Source organism: Dendropsophus ebraccatus, chromosome 12 (assembly GCF_027789765.1).
Source record: "Dendropsophus ebraccatus isolate aDenEbr1 chromosome 12, aDenEbr1.pat, whole genome shotgun sequence".
NCBI classification, from domain to species: Eukaryota; Metazoa; Chordata; class Amphibia; order Anura; family Hylidae; genus Dendropsophus; species Dendropsophus ebraccatus.
In genome coordinates, this window is record NC_091465.1 from 18,864,266 (window position 1) to 18,886,851 (window position 22,586).

The 22,586-nt window shown below is 46.2% G+C and overlaps 1 protein-coding gene across 1 annotated transcript; it reads right to left on the reverse strand.

Moving 5' to 3' along the window:
* Positions 1-1,134: 1,134 nt before the first annotated feature.
* Positions 1,135-13,258, reverse strand: LOC138768635 (desmoplakin-A-like). The gene is made up of 8 exons (XM_069946586.1): positions 13,163-13,258; positions 6,708-6,745; positions 5,944-6,070; positions 4,911-5,062; positions 4,535-4,697; positions 3,563-3,646; positions 2,383-2,493; positions 1,135-1,975 (listed from the first exon to the last, which is right to left on the reverse strand). The coding sequence occupies exons 1-8, from the start codon at positions 13,256-13,258 to the stop codon at positions 1,886-1,888; spliced, it is 861 nt and encodes a 286-aa protein (XP_069802687.1). The 3' UTR covers positions 1,135-1,885.
* Positions 13,259-22,586: the final 9,328 nt, after the last annotated feature.

The window sequence follows — 22,586 nt, forward strand, 5'->3', positions numbered from 1 at the left end:
CTTAAAGGCACATTCAGTAATGGCCTCTTCCGGGTACTCAGAGAATATACAGTACACAGAGGGAATGGGACCCTGCTGTCTATAGCGATGTGATGGTGCAAATTTCGCTAAAATCTGCAGCATCCAATCCATAGGGTGGAATCTGCAGTAGGTTAATTACATGTGAACGTACCCTTAGGCTGGGTTTGGAATGCATTCTGAATGTGAAGGAACCACACCACCATTTTTCCCCCAATAGTGTCACAATGTTCTGGGGATTATCGGCTACTGGTGGAGAAATAGGGGCATGGTTTCCACAATATTGGGAATGCATAAGTATCCAGCCTTATGGTGCCTTTACACAGACAGATTTATCTGGCAGTTTTTGAAACCAAAGCCAGGATTGGATTTGAAAAGAGGCGAAATCTTAGTCTTTCCTTTATGACCTGTTCCCTGTTTATAGTCTATTCCTGGCTTTGGCTTCAAATATCTGTCAGATAAATCTCTTGGAGTAAAGACACCCTTTTGGTGGCAATACACCTTCCATAGCTTATTGAGCTGACAGCTATTCACCCTGACAGCTCCAGGATCAGCAGGATTTTCAGCACCCGGACCCCAACAGATACAACCTCTGACATGTCACAAGTTTGTTTAAATGATAGGTACCCTTGAACCTTCCTAATCCTTTTATTTCCCAACACTGATGGAAAATCAGAGGGCTCCAACAACTGCCAACTATCCTCTAATGTGTATGAAGGCCCTTTAGGCCTTGATCGAATGCTAACCACACAGTCGACGGTGAACCATAAATGCCATACTTACCAATTACAGCAGTTGCAATATCTTACCCAATCCCATATGCAATGTGAAGTTTATTTTCGCAGCATCTCGCAGATCTTTACATGAACTGCCCAGGGAGCATCTTTTGGCCTAGAGAGCAAGTCTGCCTAGCCAAACACTGAATAATTTCATAATTAAAATCACAGCGCAATCACGCTGAAGAGAGGTGGAGGTGCATTATCCCAGTCCAGCCAACCTCACTGAATCTCAGGCCAACATTTCACTCACTAAATATAGTCCGCTGAAAGCCTCATACAAAATAACACACTGTATGGAGAAGAAAGAGGTCATTTTAATGGTGAAAGAGAGGATAGAGTGTAATTATCCATCATTAGTTCCAGGTAATTACAGAGAGGAGTCTTCAGACTGAGCTCTGTGTCCAGCACTCTGTAATGGAATACATTTAAAGTCTTTTATATGTTAGATGAGAGTCTGCACTGGATTCATTAATACTTCAATGTGTTCAGTGTTTTTATTGGATGTCAAATTTCTGGTTAATTCAAGAGCAATGTGTGATGTAAGGAGAGGAAAGTTTGGGAGGACTCTTCTGCCACCTAGTGTCCATATTGATGAGTGCAGCTCCTATGATCACGGGGAGAGAGACAAGATGATATGCCTCGCAAAGCCAAGCATAAGATCATGGTATTAAAGAAGTCTCATGAAGTGGCTTTGGTATGATTGAAAACTACACATTTTGTATAGTATAAATGTGATACAACTGCCCAATAGTACAGAAATTGGCAGTGTAGATATAGTCACTTCTGTAGTGTACAAAGCACAAGTCACAATCAAGTCCTGACCATCGGATGACTGAAATCACAAATGATTCCCCAGTTCTTTAGGTTCTTTAGAACATATATTTGACAATACAGTATTCAGTGCAGGCCTTCATGATGATCCAAAACATAAAGAAAAGTTCCTTAACTTTGAATAAAACTTTAGAAAACATATTCCAGATATTTATTATGATCTCCGAACATTAGCGGACTTGATACCACAGCTGATTATGAGTGTTCTCGCATTGTTCCTTCCATGAATTGGCATATTTATGTTTTGTTTTTTGTTTTTACAATTGCTGGAGGAGCCCATCCAGATGAATCTGATAACACTCATTTAACTTTGCAAGTGTGGAGAAACGTTCGGCCACTTGTGTCGCCTATCAGAAAAATAAAAATCTATGTCATTTCTGTAGGAGAGGATTGTGTACTGGTTACAGCCTATCCACAAAATAAGCTATCAATATTCACCACTACACCAGGAACGGAGACAGGAGCAGTTGGCTCCATTCCCTAGGTAATAGCGGCTCTGTGGTACCACAATCACAGGTCCTATTCACTTCAATAGAAGCCGAGGCTGCAGTACACAGGCACCGCTACAAAGGAATGGAGCCAACCGCTTTTGACTCCATTCTTGCTGTACTGCAGCACCCTGCCGATCAGCTATTGATAGGCTATGAATAGTTTTTTTTTTCCTGGAAACCCTTTTTTTTAACCCAAACTGCAGGAAGTTACATGATACAGCATACACCAGCAACAAAACTTCCTGGATATAAAACACACTCACCTCCTCAGCTACAGAAACAGTCAGTATGTCATGCCATTTTCTCACTCCACTCTGACTCTTCGTTCTTGGTTCCAAGGCTTTGTAAAAGATACCAGAACATGTGCTCATCATCTGGAAAATAATATGGTTTAGATAATTAATGCTTTGTTACCATGGCTGCTTTCTTCCAGAAGAGTCTGGTTATGCAACTCAGCTTCATTCACTTCAATGGACCTTAGGGTACTATTACACCAAACGCTTATCGGCCGTACTTGGGGAGCAAGGGAACCCTGTATGCAGGGAACCCCATACGCAAAGAATGAGACAGGTCGGCCTTTGCTTGCTTCTAAATATCGGACCATGTAATATGGCCCTTAGTTGCAAAACCACACCCAAACTGGAGACAGTCATGCAGTTTCTGAAAGAAAGCCTGGACAACTCCTTTAACAAAGTATTCCATCTCTCCTACCTAATCAAAATCTACATATCACAAACCAGCAGTCTTGTCTGTTTCTTAAGCCCTGAAGCGGAAAGACAAATCACTAGCGCAAGCATAAGTGTTCAGTTTGTAGCTCCTCTATCATTTATACAAAAGAAATACATTTATAGGCTATGTTCCCACACAGTATTTTGCAACAAAAACCAGGAGTGGATTGAAAACTCAGAAAGGCTATGTTCACACTGTTGAAATTGAGTGGATGGCCGCCACTTAATGGCAAACAACGGTTGCTGTTTTAAAATAACGGTTATTATTTGTTATTAAATGGCGGCCATGCACTCAGCTTGAACAGTGTGTGAACATAGCCTTTCTGTGGGTTTTTTTTAATCCACTCCTGGTTTTTGTTGCAAAAATACTGTGGGGGAACATGGTCATAAAGTGCATTAGAAATTTTCTATGCAAAATAATAAAAAATATAGACCGTCTGCACCAGGTTACACCCATCACATAATCAGTTGTAAAGCAAAGGACACGCGTCAAATTCCCATAGGTCTATAGGACACTTTTAGCACCTGCCACAAACTGATCAAACAAGTTTAACAGATGAAAACCTTTCAGCAACTTTGTTACTTTGCCTAAGGGAGTCATACTTTACATTCAGCTCAACGTATTTGTAAAAATGTATTTATCCAAGCTGATCTGGCATGATACCACTGATTTCTTAGTAATGATACCAAGATGGACTGAAGACAGTACTTTTACCTGTAGAGTTGCTATCAGGCGCTGTGCTGAGTGCTCATAGTCCACCAGCATCTTTGGGATCAGTTCACAGTCCGTCTTGACGGCCTACAAAAACAAAGTAGAGTAGGTCGGGCTGACAGGTGCATACATTTGTTTTAGTATCTATTATTTTTTTATTTAGTGCTTTTTAAACAATACTTTTACATTTACTAACACCTCCAATAAAGAGGATAATAAAAACGACTAAATTGCTTATAAATTTCATAGCCCCCACAAGGACTGCCATCCTGCTCTAACAGACAGCTGGGCGGTAAATATGCCTGAGGGTCACTCTGCGGTTTCGCTGTGCATGTAATATGTACATTAAAAGGAGGAATCTGGGCAGGGGCATGCACTTACCAACCCTCCTCCAGCACAGTTGTCTGCTGCCCTCCAGCGGGACCCTGCTACAAACTGACTGAGCGGGCCTGGAACTTCACTTCCCAAGTTCCTTCTCTAGACCTAGAAGTGGCTAGGGACAGGAGCGGAGGAAAGCGGGCCCCAGTGCTGGAGCCCGAGTCCCTGCCCAGAATTCTTCTATAAAGGAAGAAAAGTGGATGGTAAATACGGATGCCGTTTTATGCCATACTGCTTGATCCGTTTTCCAATAACAGTCCCCAGGATAGGGGACAAGATATTCATTCTCTATGGAGCAGATTACAGCACTCTGCTCTTTTCAGCAGCTCCATAGATAATGAATAGAGCTGTGGGTCACATGCCATACCCGCAGCTCTATTTAAAACAAAGGAGGCGGGGGGCAATATAGAGATAACCGGGGGGTATAGAGGTCAGACCCCTTGTGCCCTATCCTGTGCATAGGGGACAGGCTAATTTTAACTTGGTATACCTCTTTGCATGGATTTTCTTTTCTAATAACGTGATACAAAGGGCAACTCATGGACCGGTGGACACATACCGGAGGTCATTGCACTGACTAAATGCCTGAGACATTACCTGTAACAGTGACAAATGCCGTTGGATATCATGGTAGCTACTACATGTTATAGTGTGAAGTTTTTCCTGGAATTCTTGTGCTTCAGACAGCCAGGTCTTCAGTGTTATCCCCTTCTTTGTGAAGGTCATTAGCTGCTTCTGGGCCTTGTTCAGTGTGTAACTCCTAGGAACAAAGGACGGATATTTAATACTCATTGGGAAAAAAAGAAAATACTATGACTGTTAAGGAGCCCACCTTTTCTAGAACTAGCACCAACAAATACTACTCCATCCTTTACTATTGTTACTGGTAATGGAAGCTGTATAAACCCATAAGGAGAAAGAAAAGCTACAATAGAAAATTATTGACCACACCATAGGACACATGGGCACTGACCGCAGCTCCATGTAGGTCTGTGTGTGATCAAATTTCTCAATTAGATCCTGAACCCTCTTGGACTCATCCATACGAGAATCAAAGTTGTGGAAAAACTGGCTCTTCAGGGAGTCAATGATAATCTGAACCTTCTTCAGGCCCTTCGTGGTAATCTAGGGAAAAATAAAGAATGTATATGGATAAAGTGAGGACTGGGTGTATGGACTAGGAATTACATAATCGAAGAAGCTGTGTCCCGAATAGGGCCAGGAAAAAAAAACAACAGCCATTGTTTGCCATGTCAAACAACCGCCGCATTTAACATGTTCCTCCATCCGATAATGCATTATCGGCCAGAGGAACATTATTTAAAGCCCTTTAAAAACTGCCGGATGTATGAATGTGTCTGAAAGTCAATTAACCATTGACTTTCATGCACTCTACGGACGGCACAACAGCCACACAGTGTTTTCAAACAACGTCCGCAAATAATTGGCATGGAATTTATTTGTCCTGTTGAAATGTAAATGAATGCATGCTGAAAACTATGGCCGTTGTTTTCCCATTCATTTACATTGTGTGAACATAGCCAGAGAATGTAAACATTCCTGTTCAGACAGAGGCTGAAGCGGGCCAAGCACACTGGTTCAGCTGAAACCTAACACTCTCAGTACCCCCCCCCCCCCCCCATACACACTTAGCTAAGCGTGCATATGTTTTCAATGGAGGAGGGGAAATCTGTTAATGCAAACCTCTGGTAGTGGGCTGGTTCGCAGAAATTGGCAAGTTTGGTCAACATTTATATGTGTATGGTCCCCTGGTTGACTTTTTACACATATACGCTATTACACAAAGTGAATGTCGGCCGTATTTGGATCCCAATGGCTGCAGACTTCTCTAGTCACCAGGATTCAAATACCGAGTGTTTGGGTTCACTCATCTCCCACCACTGTTAATAAGAGCTTTATCTAGAGAGTCCATGATGCTGCTGTAACTCACACATAACGGACTACACAGGATGTCTGGTCTAATATTCTCATTCTGCATAGCCCACCTTGAGTTTGCAGATCTTTTCTTCTATTGTTTCCAAATCTGTCCCCAAAGTTTCCTCTTCATACAACAGGGACCGATATAATATAAGAAACCTCTCTGCATTCATAAGACGGGTCATTGTGGAAGACCTAAAAAAAACAAAACCTTTGAGACAACACAGAGGCAAGAGTTGTATAACGTTCAGGACCTCACATGTGTGTAAGTTGGCCTTTGCTGCTGCCCACCTGGCCCAGGAAGGTTCTAGCTCAGTTTGGACCCACCCTCCAAGCACCGTATATCCCCCCGTTCAGTCAGAAATACAAGGTTATGTTATAATGTTTGCATACGCTGCATAAATAATCACCCCAAGCCAGGTCTTTGCTGACATTTAATGACTACATTGAGACAATTACTTTCCAATTTCCGCTCCAGATCCAAATGGATCTGGATTAATCTTGTATATAAACACTGCACGATATAACAGATTAGTGAGATAATCCCAAAATATATTCAGTAGGAAATGCTCATTTAACATGAAGACCTAGGATGCAGGAAGTTTTGGCTGGGAAGTAATCCATTAAATTACATGTAAATGTACTAGCTAATCTTCAAGTAAGCTGGAAGTCTTAACATTAAAAATCTCTGAAATAAAAGTAGTGGACCAACCACGATGGTAGAAAAATGCAATTACAAAAAAGGAGATATATATATATATTTCAGATGTGACCCATATTTACATACAGAGGATGGGAATGTGTGCTATATACAAGAGAAGCAGACACTTACCGTCCATTGATTTCCCGTCGCTTCCTATTTTCTTCCACCTGTAAGGCAAGAAGACGATAGAGAAGTACAAGACCGGAATTTCTGTGGCAACATTATAGTGGTTTATAAGGACTTGGTAGCAGTTTTGTCCTACTAAAAATGTGGATGAAAGAAAAGTACAGGAAAAGTAATGTAATGTATGTACACCAGCAGAATAGTGAGTGCGGCTCTGGAGTATAATACAGGATGTAACTCAGGATCAGTACAGGATAAGTAATGTAATGTATGTACACAGAGACTACACCAGCAGTATTGTGAGTGCAGCTCTGGAGGATAATACAGAATGGAACTCAGGATCAGTACAGGATAAGTAATGTGTTGTGCATAAATTGTCACCCAAGCACCTAATTTTTTAAAAAAAAAATAAATGCATACAGCACCCTGCTTGACTGTGTTCTGTTAAAGTTCAAGTTCTTGCAGATCAACTGGTCTCAGAAAGTTTTATAGATGTGTAAATTTATTTCTATTTAAAAATTGTGAATCCTATAGTACTTAGCTGCTGTATGTCCTGCAGGAAGTGGTGTATTCTTTCCAGTCTGACACGGTGCTCTCTGCTGCCACCTCTGTCCATGTCAGGAGCTGTCCAGAACAGCAGCAAATCCCCATAGAAAACCTCTCCTGCTCTGGACAGTTCCTGTCATGGACAGAGGTGACAGTAAATTAGAATATTATATAACTATAAAGTGTAGCTGTTATTGTACTCAGAAAGCAGCCCCCCGCCCCCCTTACTTCTTATATGTGCTTTATCAGGCTAAGTTGTCTTCTTTAGAGAGAAGCAAAGTGAAGACAGGTTTTGCGGAGTCTATTATAATCTATGGAGGGGGGAGGGGCCGAGGGAGATGAGTGAGCAGGAAGAGAAGACAAAGATCCCTGCCATTTGGAGACGGTCTGGGCACATAAAATGCTGGATTCAGAGGTCAGAAAGGTCAGTGAACTTAATGAGATAACAATGTAGGATGATGTGCTGCGCAGGGATGACTTTTCTCCTTCCAATGCTCCCTCATTCCCCTCAGACCCTCCCTCCTCTATAGAGCATAATGGAAACAGAAATCCTGCTTCTTCTGAAATAAGGGGGAGGCTGCAAAACAGCTTCTTGAGTACAGAAGGAAACGGTTTTGCTTAATAAAACCTATTACAGATTTTCTTTAAATCGCTTGTACCATTGATAGTTATTGATTTCTGGAAAGTGACTGACATTAAATGACAGTTACACTTTAAGGCGCTTCTAAATGGTAGATTATTGGCTGAACAGGCAGATATTGCCCTATGTAATGAGAGCAGCGATCTGACATTTTTTTTATTTAAATTGTCAGCCACATATATTGGAGTTGAGTGCGACTGGAGCATGCTTGAATCCAATCTTTAGGCATTTGATTTCCAGTGGCTGAAGAAGTTGGATGTAGCCCTAGGGCAGGGGTAGGGGGCCGTAGCTCTCCAGCTGTTGCAAAACTACAACTCCCATCATGCCTACAGCTTTGGCTGTCCAGGCATGATGGGAGCTGTAGTTTTGCAAGAGCTGGAGGTTCATGGTTCCCTACTCCTGCCCTAGGGAGTCCAGGAAAACATCAAGCAACACTCATATCTACTAAATGACTCTTTTTGCAAGCACCATCACCAGTCTCCTAGTTTAGGACTCGTCATTTAACTATTGGCACAAAAATTTCCAAATTTGGTACCTGGCTTTTTCGGGGGTAAAAAATGCCGCAGGCAGATGTTGGCTGAGAGACAAATGGGAAAATACAACAGGGAGTTTTTTTAAATCACAGAAGGGACTGGCATTCTTCTTCTTTCCACAGAAACATTGAAGTTTTACCCCCATTGACTTTGACAGAGTGGTAAAAACGCCATGTCTATATGCATATTGGCATTTTTATTATAGCTATCCTGACACACCAGGTAAGGCTGGTCACATGGCAGAGCGCAGACAGTTTACTTTTGAATATATAAACAAAGAAACTTAACAATGGCTGTTACCACATTCCCACTTTTTGTGCGTTTCTTTGTTTATTAAAACTATACTGTCTGTCCGGCTCTGCAATGTGATCCCTTTTACTTGGTGCATCAGATACAGTAAGATTTGTATTTACATCTATCTACATCTTCACTTACTTCAATTTTGTTCTCTTCAGTTTCCACAAATCTGTTAACCCAAAACACACTAAAACCCCATAGCAGCAGCAGGGAGAAATAATCGCTGAAGAGGCTGTTAATAAACCCGTAGACAATCGCTGGATATCCTATTGAGGCGGCAATGAGGGAAAACCATTCTCTATAATCGAGCAGTCTTTTCCCATAGATCCAGAACAGAAACATTAGAACACATAGAATGCCAATCCTATGTCTAATCCTAGAATTCTCGTGTACTCTTAAGCATGTAACCGGCTGCCAGTCATTCAGCTTCGAAAGGACTGCTGGCACAAATTTTTTTTTAAGTCTGTTCATGTCCATGATGGGTCAAATTATTCCTGCAGACACAGATTTCCAATGCATCCTATAGATATTATTCAGTAGTGACCTCCTCCAGCCAGTAAATACGCCGTAGATTCCTGCATATTGTATAGTAGATATGGAGTCAGGTCTTCTGAATGGTGCAGATGTTTTGTGGATCTGTTACAGCACTCTATGTCCGTTGTTTCTTGGTAGCGGTCAGTTGGTTAAACCCATAGTCTTTAGCCGCACATCATTCACATATGGATATATTTATTGGATCTTCAGTAGATGGATATGCAGCGAGATGTATCTGTAGTTGCATGTACATTCAACTTCTGCCTAAGAGTTGTAACATCGTATAGACTCCAATTCTTCTGTGAAAACACTTTTTAGTTACTTGCCTGGCAGATCTCATCTATGTCACTAATGCTGCCAGTCCAGAAAATCAAGATTTTTGGTGAAAGGTTGCACAATGCTCTGAAGGCATGAAACTACTAAAAGGAGGGAAAGTATGTGCTTAGCATCAACTCATACACAAGGGAAGTGCATGGTAGCTTATACACATCTCATCTTCTGTCCCTTTAAAGTGTCACTGTCATCAAAGAAAACTTTTTACATGTCAAAAGTTTTAATCTGTCCAGGTCTGAGTGTTCAGCCCCATACCGATCGGGAGAACGAGCTGGGAGAAGACCGCACTAAGCACGATCCTCTCCCAGCTCTGTGTCATGTGATCTGTCAGGCTCATAATGTAAGGGTCCTATTCCACCGGCCGATTGGGGCCCAAACAGTAATGTTAACAAGCGCCGATCTGCTAGATCGGCGCTGATTTACTGGGCCTATTACACGGCCCGATAATCGTTTAGCGAGGGCTGGAGGGACATTGTTACCGATGTCCTTGCAGCCTTCGTTTAAACACCATACTTTTCCTAAACATGTTGCAGGTCTTCTCCTGCGCTCCTTCCTCCCGATCCCGCGCGCAGCAGCAGCTTCGGTGCGGCCTGTAAGCTGACAGACCGCTCAGCCAATCACTGGCCGCGGCGGTCCTGGCCAGTGATTGGCTGAGCGGTCTGTCAGCCTAGACAGGCCGCACCGAAACTGCTGTGCGCGTGGGACCGGGAGGAAGAAGGAGCGCAGGAGAAGACCTGCAACCTGCTTAGGTAAATCATGGTGCTTGTGAAATAGTCGGTCGCCTGCCACGCATCGCTATTCCATGCAGCAATGTGCAGTCTGTGCCTGGTGATTTTAGGTTTGAACCTAAATAAATGATCAGCCAATGACACGATCATCAGATCGTTGTCTCTATTCCACGGAACAATAATCGGTTAATCGGGCCGATTATGGCTCTGTGGAATAGGACCCTAAGTCTATGGAGCCTGATTGATGATGCTGACACAGACAAGGAGCGGACATGCTGCAGAGAGATCCTCTCCCTCTCCCTGCTCGTTCTTATGATCGGAACTGGTCTGAACACTCACACCCGTACTGATTAAAACTTTTCACACGTCAAATTTTTTCTATGACAACAGTGACACTAAGAGAAACAGATTGCTGAACTCAGGGAGACCAGCCAAACGACAACACTGCCGGCTGCTAGTGAAAGCGCTCAATGCAGTGAAGTCCTAGGTGCATTGCCCCCTGGGAAACATGAGTATGCAAACGAGGAGCCCTTGAAGCCTCATTGAAGAGAGTCTCAAAACACAGGACTAGCCAGATATCCCTCCGGGAAGGACCCAGCCAAGGGGCAGCTCCTGTTAGGAAACCACCAAATCCACCATATTAAGTGGCCCTATAAGTCAGTGTAATGACAAGGGATAAACCAAGGCCAGGTAACCATCCACATACAGCTGTTTCGGGGTGTTGCCCCTCATCAGTGTGGAGCAATGACACTAAGATATTTCAAGAAAACATTCCAAACTGTAAATAACTCGAGCACAATTATTAATGCACACTCAGCATTGGTGGAATTCTTCGAAGATTTTTTTTTTTTTTTAGTAGTTTAAAACTTACATTTGTGACACTTAAAAAAACAAAACATTACTAAATCCCCTGATCCATGAAGTCAGCAGCCAAGCCTCTTTTTGCAATATTTTCAGAATGTTCACAAAAAGAGATGGTGTAAGTTATGTCAGTGCATTCATTTCAAGTATTTCAAGAGATTGCAAAAAAGCACTAATGAACTAAGCCAGGCCCAATGTGACATAGCTCAGTGGTTATGAATTGCCCTCTCGTTGTTGTAAAACTATAATTCCCATCATGCTTGGACAGCTAAAGCTTTGGCCGTCCAGGCATGATGGGAATTGTAGTTTTACAACAGTTGGAGGGCTGTAAGTTTGACACCCCTGGCCTACACAAAGCAAATTGAGTAATACGGCACACAATGCACTAATTAAATGTGTAGAATTATTACAAGTGCACAAAGCAATTTAGAGACTCAGTTAACACTTGTCATAGAACTGATGCATGTGGTGTACTCATTTATCCTTTCAGTGCCGGACCACACCTGTAACATTCTTTTAACAGGTTACAGGTTTTATCCAGGCCTAGAAAAACATGGCCACATTCTTCCAGAAACAGAACCACTCTTGTCCTCAGGATGGGTGTGGGTTTTGCAGCTCAGTTTCATTGAAGTGAATGGAGCTAAATAGTAATTGCACATATAATCTGGGGACAAGTGTGGTGCTCTTTTTTCAAAATAACTGGAAAACCAATTAAAAATATTTAGATTGTGAGCCCTATTTGGGGACAGGGAGCAATAATTGGCCAAACTATGTAAAGTGCTGCGGAATCTGTGTCCGCTATACAAATAAAAAGCATTAAAAATAAAATAAACCTGTACATTTCCCTGCAGATCTTAATGACGTAGGACTACTTTAGACTGTCTGATGCCATTAAAAGTCCTTTTACATGTAAATGTGACAGCAATCAGCCAAGAATTGTGAAAACGCTATATCTTCGGCTGATAGTATCGCTGACAGCAATACATTAAATCGGACAATGAATCAAGCAGTCAGGCCCCATGAACAATCCCTGTATCGTTTGTACGACCCAGCTGCTTGATTCATCATGCCTCTTGAAGGCACTGGAAACAAGTGCCTATTTGGCTGGAGGGACGGAGGGGTGGTGCAAAGTTAGGGCATAGATACTCCAAACCATGGCCGTTGGGCACAGGGCTGCACGTTTAAAAGTTTTTTTTAGGACAGATTGTAAGTTTACATTAGGAGACTGGTTATTGTTATCTGTTATCGTTCAATTGCTGCTTTTTTCAAAGATATATATTTCTCGTGCGTCTTATTGGGGGACACAGACACCATGGGTATAGGCTGCTGCCACTAGGAGGCTGACACTAAGAAAAAACAAACTAAGTCGGCCCCTCCCAGCAGGCTATACCCGCCCACTGGCACTGAGCTAATTCAGTTTAGCTTAGTGTCAGTAGGAGGCAGACGCAGGTCTGGTTACTCCAGACCAGTTTCTGCTTGTTTTTTCTTTGAATTGTTTAATTTTTCTTCTAACAGGTCGGGGCACGGTGGGTCACTAAAGACTCGCCCTGATCCCCCCCCCCCTTATGCAACCAGGGCACAGAACCTAACTGGAAAGGGGCTGTTTACCCTAGGTTGCCACCGTCCGGACCCAGCGCCCAGGACACAGACTAGCCCTGCTGTCTGTTTGCTCCTTAATGCGGACTTGCTCCGCCAGCCCCTGCCCGCCCAGCCTCCCAAAGTTGCGCGCGGCAGCGCGGCACAGTGCCGGCAGAAGATCCGTGGGACAGGTCAGTCAGCATCAAGGGTAAGTATATGCCTCCCCTGCTCTCTCTCTCCCCCTCCCATGGGCTATTCGGGTCCCCCGGTCCCCTCCTCGGCCTGTCTATCTTCCGCCCGCCGCCCCTTCCCCATGCACCTCCAGCTCCCGGGTTCCCCGCGTTCTTCTTCCCCTGCTGCGTTCCGGTCCTCCTGCCGTCACCGCATGCGGGGGGTCGGGTACCGGGATACCGGTCTTTTAGGTGCCGGGCGCGGGGCCTCCTTTTTCCTACGGACCGCATCTTCCGGGATCCGGCCCGTGACTTCCGGTTCGCGGCCTCTTCTCATGCGCGCGCCGCTCCTTCCTCTCCTCCTGGTCCTTTTTGGATTTCCCGCGCGGGCCAACGCCTGACGTCACCACGCACGTGACGCGTCACTCCGCACGTGACGCGGCTCCTGTGCAGCCTGGTCGTTACGGCAGCCTGCAGACTGCGCAGCTCCACGGTCGGCAAGAGTCCTCAGTCCGTGGGACTACAACCCCCAGCCTGCTTTTTCCTGGCCAGTTTTCTTCTGCCCATCCTGCCCTCAGCAACCGTCCTGTGCCCTGACCGGACCTCTGCCATTTTCCGGATTTGTTTTCCTGGTAAGGTCTCTCTGGGACTATATGCCTGTTTTCTTGTTACTGTTCTGAGTTTCTCACTGTGTGTATTCTGTTATTCTGCAGGTTTGGTTACTTCTCAGCCTCCAACAGCTGCCTGCCTGAAGGAATACACTAGCTGGCTGGTTTTTTCGTACTAATATATATATTTAGTTTTTCATTATGTCTGATTCAAGATCTGAATCCTCACGCCGCCAGCATCCTCCTCCTTCCTCTGTTACCTACTATTTCTGTACGTCTTGTAACACTAAATCTGCTTCTGGCCACTCTCAGCCTCTCTGCACTGCTTGTTCCATGCAGTCCTGTTAGTCTCTGTCCCCTGCTCAGGACCCCCCACCGGAGTCTGAGGAGTCTGCCCCGGCCTGGGCGCGCTCCCTCTGCCAATCAGTGTCACAGATGGCTCAGTTCTCTCAGTCTGTGGCAGCCGCCCTTGATCGCCTGTCTGCTTCTTCTTCAGCGCCTGCCCAATCCCGCTTGGCGGCCAGGAGCGTCCGCCCCGGCAGGAGCCGCTCCCACAAGCGCCCTCGCTGTGCCTCTTCTCGCTCTTCCTCTGGCTCCCCTGGAACTAGCCTGGCCCCTACGCATCTCTCTCCTAACAGGCAATCCCATTCGCCTGGAGATCTGTCGGATTCTGAGTCGGCTTCCAACTCTGATCCTGAGGATGTTTCCCCTGCGGCTTCCACTGTGGACCGTGTCCGCAGCACTTTCCCCAGTCACAAGGAATTTGATGACCTGTTTTCCAAATTTTGGAAGACCCCAGACAAGCGTTTCTCAAAGCCTAAACACTTGTCGGTTCTTTATCCTTTCCCTGAAGACCTTGTGTCTCGCTGGTCAGGTCCACCTTCAGTGGTCACGACCCTTCCGCTGGACAATGCGTCGTCCCTTAAGGATTCCACTGACAGACGCACCGAGTCCTTAGCTAGGTCAGCTTTTGAGGCCTCCGGCTCCTCTCTCCTACCCACACTTGCTTCCACTTGGGTGTCTAAGTCCATTTCAGTGTGGGCCAAGCAACTGAGGGACGGCCTTACCTCTGGCGTATCGGCCGAGGACTTAGCCGACCTCGCCCAACAGATTCAGGACGCGGCTCAGTACCTCTGCTCGGCTTCTCTGGACGCTGCAGCCTGCTCGGCTTTTGCGTCGGCCAATATTGTGGCCATACGCCGGTCTTTGTGGCTTCGTGAGTGGCGGGCTGACAACGCTTCCAAGCGTTCTCTCACCAGTCTTCCTTTTGCGGGCTCTCATCTCTTCGGGAAGCGTCTGGATGACATAATTTCCGATGCCACGGGGGGGAAGAGTACCAATCTTCCCCAGCAGCGCCCCAAGCGTCAGGATTCCCGTCGCAAACCAGGCTCCTTTCGTTCCTTTCGGTCGCTCCCGCCATCTCGCTCCGGGAAAACTGCGGCCCCTCAGAACAAAAGGTCCGGTTTCTCCAAGAACCGTTCTTCCTGGCAGGCGCGATCTGCCGCCTCCCGCCCCCCCTTTAAGCCTGGCACTTCCAAGCCATCCTCCTCCTGAAGGTTTTCCCCCACCCGGATCTCCTCAGGTGGGCGGCCGCCTCCTGTTGTTCCAGGAGGTCTGGCTTGCGCATGTTCAGGACGCCTGGGTGCGAGAACTGATCTCACAAGGTTACAAGATCGAGTTCGTTTCCGTTCCCCGCGATCGTTTTTTCCTTTCTCGTCCCCCCAGGTCCCCTGTCCTGGCGGCCGTTTTTTTCCAGGCCATCCTTTCGCTCCTCTCAAAGGGAGTGATTGTTCGCGTCCCTCCTCTTCAACGGTTCCGCGGGTTCTATTCAAACCGGTTCGTGGTTCCGAAGAAGGACGGTTCGGTACGTCCGATTCTAGACCTCAAGCGTCTGAATCGCCATGTCCGACTATCTCATTTCCGGATGGAGTCCCTGCGCTCTGTGATCGCTTCTCTGGAGCCGGGCGAGTTTCTCTCTTCAGTGGATATTCAGGACGCGTATCTTCACGTGCCGATTTTTCCTCCTCATCAACGTTTCCTGCGTTTTGCAGTAGGGGAAGAGCATTATCAGTTCGTAGCTCTCCCATTCGGCCTGGCTTCGGCTCCGCGGGTTTTCACGAAGACCATGGCGGCTGTCATGGCTCTTCTTCGGGCTCGAGGTGTCTCAGTAACCCCTTACTTGGACGACATACTCGTCAAAGCCCCATCCGAGGACCAGAATTTAGAGAGCCTCCATATCACCCTGGATACGCTCCAAGTCCGCCCCAAGTCCTCCCTGATCCCTGCCCAGTCCATTGTTTTTCTGGGAATGCGTTTGGATTCAGTACAGGCCCGCGTTTTCCTTCCAGAGGAAAAGTTGCAGTCCCTTCAGGTCGACATCAGAGCTCTTTGCAGCCTCCGCCCTGTGTCCATACGTTCCTGTATGAGGGTTCTAGGGAAGATGGTGGCGTCTATGGAGGCGATCCCTTTTGCCCAGTTTCATTCCCGTCCCCTGCAGCTCTTCCTGCTGTCACGGTGGGACAGGTCACTCCCCTCTCTAGATCGTAGGGCGAAACTACCGGCTCGCCTCCGTCGAGACCTTCAGTGGTGGCTGCGGTCTCCGAGCCTCTCTCTGGGTCGCTCCTTTCTTCCCATTCATTGGCAGATCGTGACCACCGATGCCAGCCTGCAGGGCTGGGGAGGGGTTTGGAACGATCTGACGGTTCAGGGAACCTGGTCGTCCAAGGAAGCTTGCCTCCCCATCAACATCCTCGAGCTGCGGGCGATTCGTCTCTCCCTTCTGCACTGGCAGACACAGCTCCGCGGTCTCCCCGTTCTGGTGCAGACAGACAACGCCACTGCAGTGGCTTATGTGAATCATCAGGGCGGGACCCGCAGCAAGGCCGCCATGATGGAAGTGGCGCTGATCCTCTCCTGGGCGGAGGAGACCGTGCTTGCCTTGTCCACTGTTCACATCCCGGGTGTGGACAATTGGATGGCCGACTATCTGAGTCGTGCACGTGTGGATCCAGGGGAATGGACCCTGCATCCCGAGGTGTTCTCCCAGATCTGTTGCAGGTGGGGGACACCGGATGTGGATCTGATGGCGTCTCGCTTCAACCACAGACTGCCGAAGTTCGTCTGCCGGACGCGGGACCCTCTGGCTCTGGCCTCGGACGCCTTGGTGATTCCCTGGCATCGGTTCAGCCTCCCTTACATCTTTCCTCCTCTCCCGCGGGTGGTGAGAAAAATAAAGTCGGAAGGAGTTCCGGTAATCCTCGTGGCCCCGGACTGGCCACGGCACGCCTGGTACACGGATCTCGTGAACCTCGCCGCCGACGTCCCCTGGCGTCTACCAGACCGGCCAGATCTTCTCACTCAGGGACCACTCTGCCACCCGCGTTTAGCCACGCTACGTTTGACGGCGTGGCTGTTGAAGCTAAAATTATTATGTTAATTTGTTTTCCCTAAGACCCATTGGCATCACAACATATGGGGTAAATTCGCCCCTGCGAGCCCCTGGGACGAAGGAATATTTAATGAAAAAATAACAATTAAATTTTAATCCCCTCCTCCATGAGGTATAAATAGGCTCCACCTCCCCCTAGACCTCAGTCTAATTATAAAGAAACATAAAACACAGGGAGGGAGTCTTGTGATGCCAATGGGTCTTAGGGAAAACAAATTAACATAATAATTTTAGCTTCCCTTACGTCCCATTGGCATCACAACATATGGGGAATTAGCAAGCATTATCCCCAATGGGCGGGTTATTTATTACGTCCGCATTAAGAACAGATCTTGCAAAGGTTGTTCTTGACAAGAAAGAAGTATCCAGCCTGAAATATCTCACAAAGGTAGTCAAAGACGACCAGGTAGTTGCCTGACATATGTCCTCAAGTGGCACAGCGGCACGCTCTGCCCAAGTGGAGGCCACAGCTCTAGTAGAGTGAGCCCTGGTAAATTCTGGTGGATCCAGATCAGCAGAGGAGTAACATAAGGCAATGGAGTCACAGATCCATCTGAATATTGAAGGTTTTGAAGCCTTTCTCCCCTTGTTCTTTCCTGTGAAAGGGATAAAGAAATTCTCGTCTTTACGAAAATCACCTACTCTATGTAGATAGATCTTGATAGCTCTGGATACGTCCAATAAAGAAAGATCCAAGTCTTCTTTAGATGATCCAGTAGGAGAAAATACAGGCAATACTATTGGCTGGTTGATGTTGGCAAATGAAGCCACCATAGGCAGGAATCCTGGAAGGAACCTAAGGATAACTTTGTCTTGGGAAAAAATCACGTATGGAGGTGCGGAGTCAAGGGCTTGAAGTTCTCCAACTCTCTTAGCAGAGGTAATGGCTAGTAAAAGAGAAACTTTCAATGTTAACTTGAAGTCTACTTCCTCCCAAGGCTTAAAGGGAGGAAGACACAGGCGTCTCAACACAAAGGATAAGTCCCATGGGTCTACCTGCTTTACCAGGTAAGGCCTAGTCTAGCCTTAACAAAATTCTTTACCTCCAAGATCTGAAAGAAACGTGAGTTTAGGTGTGCAGAGAGGGCTGCTATCTGCACCTTGATGGAACTAGGTTTTAATCCTTTATAGAAGCCTTCCTGTAAAAACTCCAATGACTGTGGAGTAGAAGGTTTAAGTCCATCAATACTCCTGCTTGCACACCAATCTTGAAAATCTTCCAAATCCGTGCATAAGATTTATTTGTAGTGCAACTACGAGCGTGAGAAAGAGTATACTATACCTTCTCAGAAAAACTAGAGTCCAATACGGTCCTCTCAGTCTCCGAGCTGTCAAGCTGAGGCTGGAAAGATTCCTGCACAGACGTTGACCCTGGAATATTAGATCCGGATGCAGAGGTAATCTCCAAAATTCCCCTCTGCTCATATTCATGGGCAGGGTGAACCATGACCCCTTCGGCCAGAAGGGAGTTATTATTATTACTGACGACTGATCTAGACTGATCTTCGTCAAACTGTGGGAATCATGGCTATGGGAGGAAAGATATACGCCAGCTGGTATGTCCGTGGTATTGTCATTGAGTCCACTACCGTGGGATTGTCCACCATGTAAAGGGAACAGAAATTCCTCAGTTTGGCATTGCTTGCTGATGCCATGAGGTCTCTCTGAGGAAGCCCCCACCTCTGGGTTAACTGAATGAACACTCTCCTTGAGAGAGACCATTCCCCCGGTAATGTCAGGCCTCAACTCAGTCAATCCGCCAATATATTGTCGACACCCCTGATATGAATCGCAGAGAGTCTGGTTATTCTGGTTTCTGCCCAACAGAAAAATCTTCTCTACTTCCCTGAGGAGAGAAGGGGATCTGGTACCTCCCTGTTTAGGTACGCCACACAGGTCATGTCGTTCATCTGGATTCTGACTGCTCTCTGTAAAATAGGAGGAGAAAAATGAAGAAGAGCTAGGTAAATCGCTCTAAGCTCCCTCACGTTGGACGGCAGAGCGGATTCCTGTTGACTCCAAGATCCTGCAGTCGTGATGACTGTCAGATGAGCTCCCCAACCTATTCCTGAAGCATCTGTCGTGATGGTTATCCAGTGTGGTTCTGAAAATAAAACTCCATGTTTGACTTGTCTCCACCACATTAGAGAATGTCTTGTTTGAGTCGATAGAACATGCATCGCATCCAAGTCCTTCAGTCCTCGGTTCCATACTGTTAGTGCTTCTCTCTGAAGAAATCTCATGTGCCATAACGCCCATGGCACCGCGGCCGCAGCTGAGGCAAGGAGCCATAGAAAGCGCATTTATGTTCTTATGGATACCTGACGAGGAGGAATTAGGAATTAAGTCTGATTTCTCTATGTTCATAAGCCAACCTAATTGTTGAAGTATGTCCTGGACATAGTTCAACAGAACTCTCAGAAGATCCTGAGTCATAATCAACCAATCGTCCAGGTAAGGGATAACTTTATCCCCTGTAAACGGAAGCGAACCATCATGGTGACACTACCTTTGTGAAAACAAAGGGTGCGGAGGTATTCCGGATGGAAGGACTTTGAATTGTAAGTGTCTTACCTTCCCCTGGATTTGGATGGCGAAGGCTCTCCTGTGAGCCTTCAGAATCGGTACATGAAGATATGCATCCGGTAGATCTATGGTGACCATAAAATCTCCCTCCTGGAGGATAGATTTTACCGATCTTATGTTCTCCATGTGGAACGTCTTCTTTACGATGCACCTGTTGAGATATCGCAAATCTATAATAAGCCTCCAATTTCCGGATGGCTTCAGCACTAGTAACACTGGGGAGTAAACTCCCTGACCGATCTCTGATAGAGGAACATCCTCTAGAGCCTCAATGGAAAGGAGGTAAAGAATTTCTGTCTCTAGGACTAAGTGTCTTTCTGGCTTAAGATTTCTTGACAGAAGAATCTTGGAGGAGGAAGAGATGATAAATGAAGGACATAACCATTTTGAATAATATTTAACACCCAGTGATCTTTTCTTAATTCTTCCCAGGCAGGGAGAAACAAACTCAGACGTGTTCCCACTGGACAGCTTCTGCGTCAGAAGTCTGGTTTCTTGTTGGTGTCCTTATTCTGCTGCTTCCCAGAACCTCTTCTGGAATAGTTTCTTCCTCAACCTCTGTACTGGTATCTCCCTTTGCCTCGCTGAGGAGATTTTGCTCTGCGAAAGGAATCACCGCTCTTATAGGACAATGGTAGGGACTTCCCCTCCTTGTCAGACAATTCCTCCATTAATTTATCCAGCTCAGAGCCAAACAGCCTACCTGGCTGGAACTCCATATTACAGAGCTGAATTTTGGAGTTAGCATCTCCAACCCAAGGTTTTAACCATAGCGCCCTTCGGCAGCGGTTGAGAGCATACTAGTTTTTTTACGCTAACCTGGTTCCCTGAGATGCATCATCGCAGAGGAAGTCAATGGCCATAATGACCTATTTTTAAGGAGCGAAGGACCTTGTCCCTGCTAGCTCTACCTTCCAAATTTTCCTGGGCCTTGGTCAGCCATCTTCTTAGGCTTCTAGAAACCTCAAAAGAAGAAATGGAGACTGCCCCTTGGGCTGCCGCTGCCGTATATGATCTCTTGAGGGCTACCTCCACCCTTCTATCCATCGGATCCTTAAGATTGGATCCGTCCTCCGCAGGCAGCACAATACATTTCGACAGTTTGGCTATGGCCGGGCCCACCTTTGGAGGCTCAATCCAGTCCTTACATTCTTCTTCCTTCAGAACATATAAGTTCTTAAACCTCTTGCTCAAACCCGGAGCCTTTTCCGGTTCTTTCCATTGCGCCTGTAACATAGACAATGAAGTCTTACCCACAGAAAAAGCCCTAGGCTTTTTTGAGGAGGACCAATCCTATCCTCTTCTATTTCCTCAGGGTGTATTTCAGCTTGCACAGCTTAGCAGAGCTTGTGAATTCTATCAGCTGTGAAATACCCCCTGAATAATTCTTTCTCATCTTCAGAAGTCGAAGAGGTTTCAGAAGAAGATGATGAGTTAACTTCATCAATCACAGTAAAACTGAAAATGACCATAATCCTACAGCCATAAAGTAATATACTCACAGGCTGGGAGTAGAGAGAGAAATACTCCATTTGGTCTTTAACTTAGGACATGGGCGGCGATTCTCATTAGCCGCTAAAGTCTTTTGCACATAGTACTTGACCCATACAACTACATCCTGAACATCAGGCTCCTCATAGGTTTAGGTCTGCATGAAGGACAGCGTACTTAGGCATTATAAATATTTTTAGGCATTCATAAATATTTTTATGAAAGAAAGGATGAATCTTATCTGGAAAAAATGATCCTCCTACGGTATCCATAGCCGACAGGTAGAGGAGTCTCACACTCGGCACATGAAGTGCTTCCTTAGAAGGTCTTTTACCAGCAGCAGGACTGGTCTCCATTTCAGACATCTGCAAATAATCAATGTATTACAATACACATAAACCACTAGCCTGGCTAGAGTGATATCGGAAAGAGACACTAGGTGGCAGCAACACTTACTTTTAAGTATATAGAAGAGAGATCACAGCACTTTGCACTCAGATGTTTTCTATTAGATCCAAATGAGCCACAGAAAATCCTTCCAGAGGAAGACAGCCAGACCTAGAGGTAGCAACAGCTTACCTTCTGCCTTGAACACACAGCTAATCCAGCATGCAGAGAGCGCGCGCCGCTGCCGGCCCCCGGAAGTGACATGACGCTGATGCCGCAGTGCTGAGACGCACGCAGCGCCGATGCGTTCCACAGTCGAATGCGACTGGAAGAAAAGCCAGCGGCTCGGGTGACACGCAGAGTGCGTTCCAAGACGCACTAGGTAAGAAAAACTTAAAAGCTAAGACCTGCAGAAGCAAATATCAGGATACTACCTGGACACCGGCTCCAGCGGCATCCCAGCAATCATTACCTGGAGAGAAAACCTGAATGCAACAGGTTAACAAAGCATAAAAACGGAGGAGGGACAAAGTCCCCTAGGGCTAACAGCAACGAAGTAAAAAAAGACTGAGGTCTAGGGGGAGGTGGAGCCTATTTATACCTCATGGAGGAGGGGATTAAAATTTAATTGTTATTTTTTCATTAAATATTCCTTCGTCCCAGGGGCTCGCAGGGGCGAATTTACCCCATATGTTGTGATGCCAATGGGACGTAAGGGAAACCTGGATTCTGAAATCACGCGGTTTCTCTGATGCGGTCATCAGGACCATGATCAGGGCCCGGAAGCCTGCCTCGGCGAAGATTTATTATCGTTGTTGGAGGGCCTACCTCCGTCATTGTGAGGCCTGTTCTGCGCCACCACTTCCTTTTTCTCTGGCGCGACTCCTTGCCTTCCTCCAGGCAGGCCTGGACGCTGGCTTATCCCTGAGCTCTCTTAAGGGCCAGGTCTCTGCCCTTTCAGTTTTTTTTCCAGAGACCCTTGGCGTCAGTTCCCCAAGTCAGGACTTTTCTCCAGGGGGTGGCGCACATTGCAGCTCCTTATCGACACCCAGTTCCCCCGTGGGATCTGAACCTTGTCCTGGATGCTTTGCAGTCTCCTCCGTTTGAGCCCCTCCGAGATGTACCTTTGGCCATCTTGTCCTTTA

Bases quoted from the DNA above. Each gene is read 5' to 3' on its own strand.
- LOC138768635 (XM_069946586.1), bottom strand. From the start codon at position 13,258: ATGAGAAGAGGCCGCGAACCGGAAGTCACGGGCCGGATCCCGGAAGAT. The intron at 4,698-4,910 runs GTCAGTGCCCAT...CTTTGTTCCTAG, and splicing joins CAGACCTACATGGAGCTGCG to GAGTTACACACTGAACAAGG. The intron at 1,976-2,382 runs GTGAGTGTGTTT...TTTTTCTGATAG, and splicing joins CTGTTTCTGTAGCTGAGGAG to GCGACACAAGTGGCCGAACG.